Consider the following 13,245-nt stretch of genomic DNA (forward strand, 5'->3'; position numbering starts at 1 on the left):
GCCCCCCCCCCGCGCTGACACCCTGGATCCGCCAGTGTCTGCTGTGCATGGTTCCCGGCGCTGTGTCATGTGTAATCATGTAATGTGTAAGACTTGGACGGCCCGTTGTGCCCACCCCAATCACCATGCGCCTCTGTGGTGTTGTTTTTTCTTCCACCGACATGCCTCGTCTGGGCGTGTCGGGTTCAAAGGGCGCACGCTGCTGTCTGTATATAAGGCCATGTTTCCACCGGTCGGCACTCTCAGTCGACACCATGAAGCTGCTGCTGATCGCCTGCGTGTGCGCCCTGGCCGCGGCCGAGCAGCCGCAGCAGACCGTTCCGACGGCCGCTCAGCTGACGGTCGGCCTGACGCACCTGTACCGGCGCTTCCTGCACGCCGTCGCCCCCCGGCAGCTCGAGCTGCAGGATGCGCTCGACATCCAGTGGCGCAACGGCATGATGGCCGGCCCGCCGTTCCGCTCCCCGGTGAGTGAGCGGCCGACGTCGCCGGACAGGCGGCGGAAGCAGATGCAGTGAACCGAGCGGCATGTAGCTCATTCGAATTGACTTTTTGTGATATAGCATAACGTAAACGGGCTGCAATAGCACCCATACCTATTTTCAGTAAATTACAAACAATCCCTGACAGAGCTGCATTCATTATCGTCGTAGAGGTTCCTTAGCTTCCTTAGAAACAAAGCATGTAGAAATGGCTATCAGCCAAGGTCTAAGACATCTCATGACGGATACCTGACACATGTTTCCCATGACTTTGTTGGCGTACTTTCTAACCCTTTACGATCCGTTGTGCGACAGGTCCAGGCAACCTTCGGCGGTGTTGAGGCGCCGACCTTCTCCTTCGTGAACAGCATGATCACTCCCGGCCAGAAGGGCTTCTTCGGCAAGTGGAGCAAGCACGACACCTCGGATCTGCTCATGACCTACAACCGCGGCAGCCTGACCAAGGTGAGAAGCGTGGTCAGTGTCTCCTGGGCGCCATGGATACAACGAAACCCACTTACTGTCTTTTATACAAAGGATATGCAGATGTCCCCCGATAATATCCTATCTAAATCGTGATGGAAAGGACGTCTGAGCCTCCGTTGATGGGTCTTGTAAATTTCAATACCACTAAACAGTGAGACCGCCTACTAATCCACAGATGTTGGCCACATTTGTGTGTGACACCGTTTCTGCGTGTGATTTCAGATCCACATGCTGACCGACGGCGGCATCCACAAGGAGGTGGTGCTTGGCAACCCTCTGCACAAGCACGGCGCCAAGTTTGCCGTCATGATCCCCAAGGGCACCTACTGCATCTTCGAGTCGCTCTCTGAGGACGACGCCGCCTTCGTCACCTACGTCGCTATCCCCGGTAGGCAGAATGCATCGACATAATTCCCCCTGAGGCTCTTTGAGCTTCTGTGGTACTGAACAAACCGTTTTCGAGATCACATTTTCACAGTTGATGTGCAACCGGTCCATATTTTGTGCATCGTAATGCTCGAGTTGATTCACTGTGCGTAGACCTACCGGACTCTGTGTGGCTATTACATTTTGTAATCGTTTTGTGGTCAATTTTCGAAACTGACTTGTGTAACCGACTTGACTCTCATTGTGGTTGGGTCTGGTGATGATCCTTTGCCCAGGCTCTGATCTATTCGCCCTCTTCCTTCGACAGCCTGGAACCCGGCCAACTCGCACAACTACTCCCAGAAGGAGATGGAGGCCAAGTTCCCCGACTTCAGCAACATGTTCCACGAGCTCTCCAAGCCTGGCGTGCACGAGCACGAGCACGGCGACGAGGATTACGATCACGAGCACGACGAGCACGACCACGACGACCACGACGAGCACGACCACGGCTCCCAGCGCCGCCGCCGCCGCTTCCGCGGCCGTGGCCGCCGCTTCGGCGGACGCCACTAAATCCCTGCTGACGAGACTCTGAGGCAGCACGGTCATCGACCGACGCAGGGCACTGGCGGACGGAACGAAGCCATGCTCAAAGCAAGTCACTTTGAAGTTGTTTTACAATATGACGCGATGTACATCCCATCATCGTTCCTTGTGCAATACAATTATAATTGTTTGACCACGAACTGTGTTTGACCTGCCTTTGTTTTCAACGACGCAAATCTTAGAAAATTACTTTTAATTATTCTGCCTACCTCGAACTTTCAACCGATAGCATAGGTACTATTTAGTAAGAAAAAAGCACGGAGAAACTACATATCAGTACATATCAGAGAAACTGTTGTTTGTTTGAGACTCATGAGAGGGTGTTTTTGTTTGAGAGGGTTTTGAACACTATTCGTCCAAAATAGGCGCATTTCAATTTTCTCCCTTTGACTTATAATGGAGAGGTTGCGAAATTGACCAGACCTTAGGTCACCGATATCAAAATTCCGAGATACACATTTTGTACATACTTTTACTCTTATCATCGCTGAAAGTTTTAAGGCGATCGTTCAGTCGGTGTAGCTATGACGAGGATTGCAACTTTTTCTGAGGTGAGGTCACTTGACGTGACCCTGTGACCTGACCTTGAGAGCCCTGGGTCTGAAATTCTTACAACGCATGTAGAAAAGATGCATGAAGAGGTGTGCTAAAAAAGCCGCGCTCCGCGCCGCCGTTTTTGAGATATCCTCTTGGTTCTTTTTGTATACTGGGGTATACATCGTCCTAAGTCGATCTATACGGAATTCACTAATGGCTAGGCTATTTCGTGGCCATGCGTTGCAGTGCCATGGTCCGCCACCTGGTGGCTGAATTTATATCCTCAAGTTGAATTTGTTGACGCCTCCAGCGCTTCAATCTTCCCGGTATCTCGGCGGTCGCAGCATAGAGGTACGTCTCCTAATTATTTTCCTGTTATTTCTTTTTAAGAGTATGACTCATCGAAAACTGTTGTTTTGCTAACATAACCATTCGTCGTTGATCATTGCTTGCAGGTTTTGTAAACAACATTGTGTGTTTGGAACTTTTCCAGAAAGAATTAAAGTTCATGTATAGGTACTAAGGTATACAAATGTCCTTGGCCCGAAAAATTTTGAGACGTGCTTAAAGGAAATAGTTCACATTTTAACATGGGTTTTGAACTGGAATAGCAGTTCCGTAGCTTGGGCTGAGACGAGCATAAATCAGGAGCTTTTACAGCCCAACGATCACCCTAGGCAAAGATATTCTATTTCTCGTCCCGAAAAATGTGCCTTGCGTTGAGGATGTGTGCCTTGCATATATTCGCATCCAGTATGAAACGAGCATGGGTCCCGAAAATTCTTCAGAAACTAGAGAAATTATCTACGAGAACTCTTGAGAAATTCGCTCCAGTGAGGCGCTCCAGTAACAAAAGCACGAGCAGATCGCCCAAATGCCGGTGGCCGCGATTTCTCTAGTTTCTGAAGAATTTTCGGGACCCATGCTCTTTTCATACTGGATCGCTTGTGCCTTACAGAAACTGAAAAGTTCTTCCTATATCAAAAATATAGAAAATAATATTTTGTTATAAAAAGGATTTATTTTCTTTGCTGATCATTTTGAACATAAAAAATCACAAATCCATTGCAAAAAAATAATTTCGTGAAAGTGAACTATTTCCTTTAAGAAGTAGCACTATACTCTGTTTCGTTTCAAGTTTGCAGCCGAAGCGCCCTGCTGAAAGCAGTGCGTGATTTCTGTATATACAGCTCTTACATTTTAAGAAGCAAATTCTTAGCGGAGGAGCGATTTGCCGAAGAAATTCCAACTGCAAGCTTGATATGGAACAGACTATACAATTATTCGGAGGAATTGACCTCTGAAAAAAATAAATGTACACCCGAGTGACCAACGGGATCCTGCACGACGGAGAAATGTAAACGTCAGTATACAACGGACTGTGCCTAGGACTAGTCATGTATACTGTAGTATACATGGTTGCTGGGTTAGTTAAAGCCATTTTTTTGTGGCTCACAAACAACATTATGCCTTCAAATGGCTCTGTGGTTGAGCGTTAACATTCTTCGAATCGTTGGCGACCTCAATGACCGTAGATCCTCACTCAAAGTTTGATAAATCGCCCGATGAATTAGAATCCGACCCCTAAGCACAATGACATAGGCAAGCACCTCTCTAAAACACACCATACGGCGAATTTTTTTTAGAGATGTCGCTTCAGATAATGCTGCAAGGTCTTCATCTACTGTTTATCGATTCGCAACAGGTGCTACAAGTTCTATATCTTCAAAGGAAATGGCAACTAAAGACCTAAGAGCAGTGGGCAAGGGCAGAAGAAGCTGAAGTTAAGGGCGAGTGGTGTTGATAATTAAACGTGTCAATACTATTAGCCATTTTACGTCCTAAACAAACGAAAAAATACACTTTGGTGTTTGTATGGAAGTTTTCATGGATTGCATTTCAGTCATATTTTATAGGCTTTGAGTATTTTTGTATATCCCAGTATACATGTCACTGCGCATGCGCGATGACCTTCACGGCTGAAATGTCACCAATCTGGTCATTATTGGCACCAAAGCTCTCAGCTAAAAAAGTTTCGTTGCTCTCCATTCATGGGCGAATTGGCGGGACTCAAGAGGATATCTGCGAAAAACCGCAAGAGGGGGGTGTTCAAACACCCCCCCCCCGGCCCGGCACGGGTTACAGCACGGCTCCAGACTAAATCAGACGGGTGCGATGTGAGCCAGATGCGCGTTCTATGTCGGGGCCGCCACGGGGGCTGGTCGCACCGGCCGCACAGGGGCGCTCATGGGGTGTCTTCGAGAGGCGTTGGATTACAGGAATGGTTCAGGTTAGGGAGGGACTAGGAGGTCACCTGGGCAGGAGGCGCAGTGTCCGCATAATCTAGGGTGAGCTGTTATTGCGATAGAAATCTTGTGCAAAGAAGTGAGGCGTTGAGACAATGTAGAATGCTGCAGAACCCGTAATCGGATCGATGTCACTCAGCAATATCCTCTGCAGCGTGGAATTGGATTGCAAAAAGGTCTTCCAGGGCTGGCGGCGGATGTTTTGAAAAATGGACCGTTTGCGAATGTGCATATTCAGATTGTTAGCGCTGAAAAACTATACTGTTACAGCGTAAACAGAACTCGTACTGACTCGCGTGGTTGACGGTAGTGATGTCTTTTTTTTTCGTGTCAGGGAGATTGCGAGCTCTGCACTTTTCTCATCAGTTAGGTTTCACTGTTCAAGGAGTACCTTAGCGTTCTAACTCGGTGGGCTGTAACGATGACCAGGTCACGACAGGGCAGTATTAAGTGGTCCAAACATTAATACTCAGTACTCACATGTGCTTCGTAGACTGAATCATCTTTTCAAGATATGACTGTTGTGTTGAGTAAAGTGGGAATGCGCACACAGTTATGTATCGCTCCGTAATGTAGAATGCGGCAGGATGTAACGTTTCCCAATCGTTACTCTTACACACGCAGGTATTGCTTTGGTTACGGAGCGAGCGAAGCGAGCGTAGTCTTTCCTTAGATTAACGGAAATTTCTGAGTATGAGCGGCCGGCCGGCCGGCCGGCCGTGCGGACGCTTTTGCGAGGCTTATATCTCAGCAACCACTTGACCGATTTACACGCGGTAATTTTTGTAGGGTAGCTTCATTCCTTCTACCAAGTATTGGACTATTCCCGATGCATGTGGGTGACCCCTTATGCACGTGCCACGTGCAAAACGAAGAGGTGTCAGTTTTGTAATTGTTGCAATATCTCGGTAACTACTTGGCCGACTGCGCTGAAAGTTGGCATGTAGGTAGGCACCCACCAGGCACTGCATATCCATGTGCCAGAGTTGGGGTGCTGCTGCACGTGCGCACGTGCAGGGGTCGTTTCCAGATCTCGAGAACGGGTGGACCGATGACGCTCAAATTTGGTACACGGTTAGGGACCAGTCAGTAGGGTGCCGTGCACAAGTCAGTTGGGACCCATTTTGCACGTGCGCACGTGCAGGGTGCCGCTTCCAGATCTCGAGAACGGCTGGGCCGATTATGCTCAAATTTGGCACATCGCTAGAGACCGGTTAGCGTATTTACAAATTGCAACCGAGCTCCGCCGTAGGGTATTTTATTTCCGCCGTAGTGTATTTCACTTGGGGGATTTTCTACCATACATCTGCCTGAGCTTAGGGTAATTACAATTTGTCGGCGACGTTCAAAAATGATGCACCTTTTTTCGCAGTATAGGATATCGCATGTGCATATTTCTGCCTTTTTGGGTGCGCTTTATCGGTTTTTCGTGAGTAACTCGCGTAAAAACCGTCCGATCGCGACGAAACTTTCAATACCCCCGATTTTATCAATTTTACACCTACCCTGAAAATTTCATGACCCTGACCCAAATGACCTTTGACCTGTGACCTATTTCTCGAGACCATGTTTGGCTCGAATCGCGATTCGGCGTATGTCGGCTCGCATTAGCCGCGCGGTTGCAGTTTTCACGTGGTTTCAAGCGTTGAAACATGTGATATGATGCTGGTCCCATGCATTAGGGTGGGTGTCAAGGTCACCTGAAGGTCAGGTCAGCTCAATGACCTTTGATGACCTCGGTTCACTTTTTCGAGTTTTGCATGTTTCTAGGCTAGTTTTTGGAGCTGATTTCGAATTTAGCAACCATTTGAACATCACAGCGGGTGTAACGAAATTATCCAGACACCTTTCTTCCCGCTGTAAAAGCAAAACAATCTGGTACTTTTTCTTTTAACCGAGCTGGTAGCCACCTTTCATAAAAACACAGTTTACTCACCTCGTTGGTTTCTGCATATCTTTGGAGTGGTTTCAAAGGACAGTCAGAGAGGAAATGAGGAACCCACACAGTGGCAAATGTTCTGGAGCATTTCAGCCAATGGATTCTCCAGCACACTGGCTTTGATGCGGATCAACGCCGTCTAAACCTGTGCCTGCGGTTGAGCAGTGCTTATGGCGGGTGGCTCTTCATACACCTCCTGCTGACCAAGAGCCCACAGGTTTTCGATTGAATTGGGATCGCGACTTTTTCCAAGTCATAGGGGAGAGCGGGGCCAGTTGAAACACGGGGTCAGATGAAACATGGCTTTATTTTCAACAGTATGCAACATATGGCGTTGCCGACACCACTGCGCATCCGCGCTCGACCACTTCATTTGTCAACGGCGTTTGGGCGGCAAACGGACGGTAATTTTGAGTTGACACCTGTTTTTGTGTTTTTGAGGGGCGTTTGGGAGAAATCGTTTTTATGAATATTTTGTGATATCTCATATACCTTTGTTTGCTGAAAGAAGAACTCCTGGCTCCGGAATAACACCTTATTTGGCCCTTCATTCAGCATGATGCCGTCCTTCCAGCTCGTTTGACATGTGCTTTACGGCGCGTGCGAGATGGCGGGAGCGGATGGGGTCAATTGAAACGCTTCTCTGAGGGTCAGTTGAAACAGGGCCACAATCCGTTTCAATGGACCCCGGTGACCTTTGCAATGGTTATTGCTCAGGGGCTGTAAACATTAAAGGAAAGAGTCCACCTTTGAAATGAGCTTTTAAACTGAAAGTAGTTTAATAAGAGCTCAATTTTTGACCCCTTTTTCTCCAGCCTTTTGCTTGAAAGCACACTATAGCCTGAGATATTTCTCATTTTCCTCATCCGCCCATTTTACCATAGTCTATGTACTTTATGTCACCTATTATGAGGAACTTTGCACTTTTAGCTTTCCAACGACCTATTGAATGTAGCATTTGGAAAAGTAAACCGGACAAAATATCTCCTTAAGAAAGTGGCCTTAAAGAGGAAAACATCCCATTGTTAAGGATAGGTGCAATTGACCCCATGGGCTGGTTCAATTGACCCTCGCATCGGGGTCATTTGAAACGGGCGTAGAGCTGTTTTATAAGCATGCGTTTGGCAGCAAAATATGTTTGAAACATAATTTTACATACCTTAAAATAAAGCCAAAAGAGCATATTTTTTCATGGTTTTGTGCATTTTTCGATATGACAACTAGATCTCGCTGTGCATGTCAATATATAAAAAGCGGTTCAACTGGCCCCGCTCTCCCCTAAGCGTTAGCCCAGAATGATTGAAGGTTCTATCGGCATCAATTCCCGTTCTTTTAGGGACTTTTAAGTAGCGCGCCGCCACGCATAAAGTCAGCGTGGCTTGAATCAGGCATCAGTGCGCGTTCAGAAACCGTGCCCTCCTATGCCGTCTGGTTGAGCGCCTCCAATCATGCTCCACCACCTTCCCTGGAAAAGCTCCACCCTTGCCTATGGGGCAAAATATAAGGGACAAAAACACAAAACAAGACAGATAAAAACAAAGCAAAATTAACTCATTACCTAATGAAATTCAGGCTGGAGCAAAAACATAGGTAAAAGGTTATATCAAATTAGAATGAAAGATTAAAATCAACCTGACCAGGCCTTACGGACTACGGTCCGACCGGGTCCTAACCACCTTACTTCGCCTAACTTGACCCAGTTCAACCTAGCCTACCACAACACCTGCAGAGTGCAGAGGTACCTTCCTGGAAAAATGACGCCCAGGGAGATGACTGTCCAACTTATTGAAATACTACCATGATTGCTAGTCAAAATGTGTGTCATCATGCTCTTGTTTGACAAGTGATGTATAATAAATGTGATATTCAATAATTACTCCTGACTGTTGACTGTTGAGTTATCAAAATATTCAAATAATCAGGGTACAATCCTGTGCATAGTGCACACTAATCATGTTGTTTTTGTGTAGGCCCTCTGCACATTGTTGTGTGCACTGCTATGTGCACCTTAAGTAAAAAAGTGACTGGTGGTACATGACAAAAGGTTGAGCAACTGTGAAGTTCATGCCCTTGGTCTTGCTGGTGCCAAATGCCTATAGCTAGGATCAGTGAGGGTTGTAGACATGCTACATACATTGTGCATTGAAGATATTGGCACAAAGTTCATCCGTAATTACTATGCTTAACACCTAATGCAAGAAGCGACATAAATGCCCAGATGATAAAGCTCTCTGGTCAACATCACACAAATTTATTGACATACTTTGCAGGTACATATTTACATTCATGGTAAATACTTTCGATTTGATTCAGAAACTAGTTGCTAGTAAGCTTGCATTTTTGTAGGTACAACGAGTCGACCATATATTAAATCACAAAAAAACCTTCTCATGGCATTCATCAATACCTTTCTACCGAACAAGTACCTTATACCTAGCTTCCATGCAATGATTCTAAAATTTGTCCGCAATCCATCTATATCTCAACTGACACAATGAATTTCAAATACCCTAACAAAACCTATAACTGTACATAAGAAGAATGCAATATTACAAGAATTATGAATTTCTGAAGTTATTCTCACATGCTGAATGTTGACACTACTTTTGTCGTCCATTTCCATGTTTGATTGAGCCATCATATAGAACTGTTTCCGTTCTACAGTCACAAGCTTTCCCACAAATCTTGAATTTTTACACATCATCTTGAACCATGCTCCAGTCTTTCCAACAAAGCAATTTTGATTTGTTGCAAAAGCTTCAGATCATGATATGCTTGAGGTTTGTTACACCATTTGTCAGACAAATCTCTACAAAATGTGTATCAATTCCCAAACTAAGTAATTGATCATATCAGTATTTGCAGTTTCCACACAATGTTTCATAATACTATTCTATGTTTATATAAAGAAACTCAAATAATCCACAAATTGTTATTGAAACACTCTCACTTCAAGAATTCACAGCAATAACAGTACAAGTTCAGAAGCAAACAAACATTGCGCCACATTTCGTATGAAACGCGCCATGGCCCTGAAGTTTCTACCACAGACGGTAGTTCAACCGCAGCCGTAGTGCGAAAACCCCTGCCCACCTTACCCCACGGCGGAGCTCGGTTGCAATTTGTAAATACGCGACCGGTTAGTAGGGTGCCGTGCACAAGTCAGTTGGAGGTACTCCCTCGCAATTTCGCACGTGCAAGGCCCACCCTCTCGCTCGCTCCGTTAGTCGCCCCAAAAGGCGTTATACTGGTATAGTATTCTGTATGCTGGTTTTGTATTTAATGAATACATATACATATCTATTTGTAATATGTCGACTCTGTGATGCTGTAGTTTCTTTGTAAATATCACCCCGTGTTAGGTATGAGAACACATCCGCCACAGAGAACGATCAGAAGCTTCTTAGAGAATTATTGAGGACCCTAAGAAGCCAATGTCATCACCGTTGAGGTGTCTGCGGTCTCTACATTCAAGCCACATTCACGCTAGGCTATTCCTATCTGCTGGTGGGATGGAGAGAGGCAGTTTCCGATGAAATTGATATGTTAATGGGTCGGTATATAGGGCCTTGAATGGGTCAGTGCTTTTGCGATGAACATAGGAAGTGTGTGGAGAATCTTTTATTGAACATATAAAATTAAAGCCAATCAGCTTCCGTGTAATATCTAGCCTCTACCGAAGATGGAAATTAGCTGTCCTTATATGAAAATATTTTTAGAGGAGCATAAATACAGGGTGGGGCAGAAATATTTACCTGTTTGTTTTCAGTTCATATACCTAACTCAAAAAGTTATGAACGGATTTTGATAAAATTTTGCATGCGGCTTCCCAACTGACTCGTGTATCAACATTGAAATCGTTTTTACATTTTGTTACGAGCGAGCGAGCGCAGCGAGCGAAGCGAAGTCTTTTCAATATAACGGAAAAATCTCGGTATGAGCGTCCCGGCCCGGCCTGTAACTCTTTTGAGAGGCTTATATCTAAGCAACCGCTGGACCGATTGGCCTGCGGTCTTTTTTCTGGGTAGCCCCATCCCTTCTACCCCGTAATTGACTACTTTTGACACATCTCAGTGACCGTCGTGGCACGTGAAAGGTCAAGGGTGTTCAAACTGTTTTGCAAAAGTAGTGAATTTGGGAGGCTCATATCTCAGCAGCCGCTTGGGCGATTGTCTTGCGGTAATTTGTGTAGGGTAGCTGCATCCCTTCTACCAAAGGTCGGATACTCTTGATCTATGTGAGTGACCCCCACTGCACGTGCAAAATACAAAAAGAAGAGGTGCCAAATTTGTTCCCATTTCAATAACTCGGTAATTACTGGGGCGATTTCGCTAAAACTTGGCATACAGGTAGGCACCCACCAGGCAGTGCATTCCCATGTTTGGGGTTATGGTGCTACTGCACGTGCGCACGTGCAGGGGGCGCTTCCAGATCTCGAGAACGGCTGGGCCGATTGCGCTCAAATTTGGTACACGGTTGGGGACCAGTTAGTAGGGTGCCGTGCAAAAGTCAGTTTGGACCCCGTTTGCACGTGCGCACGTGCAGAATGCCGCTTCCAGATCTCAGGAACGGCTGGGCCGATTGCGTTCAAATTTGGCACACCGCTAGCGACCGGTTAGAAGGTTGCTTGGCACAAGCCCCGTTAGAAGTACCCTCTCGCCCTTCCCTACGTGCAGGGCTCACTATCTCGCTCGCTCGCTCTTCGCCCAAAAGGCGTTTTACTGGTGATAGTTGTAACAGCTCGATGTTGCCGTAAAAACTGTTATCAGTGTAATTAAAATATGAAGAGTAGATTTCCTTTAACCCGCGCTCCGTTGGGGTCTGCCGACTGCCGAGCAACGCGCCCTGTTGGGAGGGGGGGGGGGGCAATTTGGCCCCCTAAGATCTCGAGAACCACGCAACATAGCGACAAGAAGCAAACGGCGTTGGATAGCCCCAATAGGGAACTACCTTGTGACCTACCCCGCGTTCGATGTCTCGCAGACGACGAAGATTCTATGCCGTCCGGCCAATCACGTTCTATAACCGCAGCCGAGCCCTCGCTGACCTTGAACGGGATTGGCCGGACGGCGTAGAATCTTCGTCGTCCGTGAGACATCGAACGCGGGGCTAATTTCATTGACCTAGGTGATAGGTCAAACCGATGACGTCACAGGTGAGGTCAAATGTCGAATTTTCACCGTTTACAGGTATTTCAAGAAATGCGTTGTAAAATCGAGTAAACTGCATTTCATTGAAAATCATCGATTACCTGACGTCAGTTACGTCAGTTACCTGCGCGCCGCGCCCGCGGTCGGCTGCGGCGCCGGGAGCTCCGTTCCGCTCCCACTTCGCTGTGTGTCATTCCTTTCCCGTGTGAAAGGTGTGTGTGAGGGTGTGAGTGCAATTGGAGTGCTGTGACGACTGGCTGAACTTCTACGGTGCTGCCGACGATCAGTATGCACCGTGACCTGATCAGACACCTGCTGTTCCTGGCACTCACCTACCTGCTGGTGACGGCCGCGGCCCCTGCATCCCGGGAATGCGGTCCTGCACCACCCACAGCTGGTCACCACACCGACCGTCGAGGCTGCCGACACGTTGAGCGACTCCACTCGTCCCAGCCCCAGCACGCCCAGGCCCGGACGCCCGGTCACCGTCGCTCCGACCCAGACCGACCTTCGGCAGGCCGCGCCACGCGGCGTGGCAGGCGCGGCGCCAGCGCCCGGCGCCGGGGGTGCAGGGGCGGACAGGCGTGGCGGCGCTCCAAACACGGACACCATCTACTGGTTGGGATGCTTAACATCCAATCCCTGCTACCCAAGGTGGTGTCGCTACAACACGACCAACTGAAGAGGTTTGAATACGACTTCTTTGTACTCACCGAGACTTGGCTCCGATCCGCCACTGCCAGCCGGCTGGTGACATTCCCCGGGTACACCCTGCACCGCGCCGACCGGCCGGGCGAGGCGGGCTACGGGGGTGTCGCTATCCTGGCGCACCATAACTACCAGACTGCTGTCATCGCCCAGCCATCAGCTGACTGCGCGGACTGCCGGCTGGAGTCGCTGTGGCTCCGGGTGAAGCCGGCTACCGGGCCGCACTTCACGCTCGCCGCCGTCTACCGGCCGCCGCGGAGAACGGCCGCGGCGCTCCAGGCGGACTTTGGCGAGCTGGAGCTCCAGTATCAGCGGGCGATACTACAGCATACCGGACATGTCATCATCATGGGCGATCTTAATTGTAATCTTTTAGACGCAGACCCAAACATCTGTAAAGACCGATTGCTTGACATGTTTCAATCGTTTCATTTGTATCAATATGTCTCACAGCCCACTTTTTCATCTGGCTCGCTCTTAGATGTAGTGATCTCAAACTCCGATAACATTGTCCGACGCGTTGGTGTTTTCCCGTGTGCTTTTAGCCCCCACTGTTTTGTTCGCTCTCTTTTATCTATACCGAAATGTCGTAAGGGTGCTTCTCGCATTAGATCAAGGTCGTTTAAAAATGTAAATCGTTTTGCTCTTATAAATGACTTGAACCG

At 47.7% G+C, this 13,245-nt stretch overlaps 1 protein-coding gene across 1 annotated transcript; it reads left to right on the plus strand.

Moving 5' to 3' along the window:
• The first annotated feature begins 217 nt into the window (after positions 1 to 217).
• LOC122375746 lies at positions 218 to 2,080 on the plus strand. The gene is made up of 4 exons (XM_043355240.1): positions 218 to 467; positions 798 to 947; positions 1,191 to 1,356; positions 1,663 to 2,080. The coding sequence occupies exons 1-4, from the start codon at positions 255 to 257 to the stop codon at positions 1,905 to 1,907; spliced, it is 774 nt and encodes a 257-aa protein (XP_043211175.1). The 5' UTR covers positions 218 to 254; the 3' UTR covers positions 1,908 to 2,080.
• The last annotated feature ends 11,165 nt before the right edge of the window (positions 2,081 to 13,245 follow it).

The sequence above is a fragment of the Amphibalanus amphitrite genome, unplaced genomic scaffold (genome assembly GCF_019059575.1).
Source record: "Amphibalanus amphitrite isolate SeventyFive unplaced genomic scaffold, NRLGWU_Aamphi_draft 001909F_arrow, whole genome shotgun sequence".
Classification (NCBI taxonomy): domain Eukaryota; kingdom Metazoa; phylum Arthropoda; class Thecostraca; order Balanomorpha; family Balanidae; genus Amphibalanus; species Amphibalanus amphitrite.

Coding starts and splice junctions, on each gene's coding strand:
- LOC122375746 (XM_043355240.1), top strand. CDS start 255: ATGAAGCTGCTGCTGATCGCCTGCGTGTGCGCCCTGGCCGCGGCCGAG. Junction 948..1,190: donor ACCGCGGCAGCCTGACCAAG/GTGAGAAGCGTG, acceptor GTGTGATTTCAG/ATCCACATGCTGACCGACGG. Junction 1,357..1,662: donor CACCTACGTCGCTATCCCCG/GTAGGCAGAATG, acceptor TTCCTTCGACAG/CCTGGAACCCGGCCAACTCG.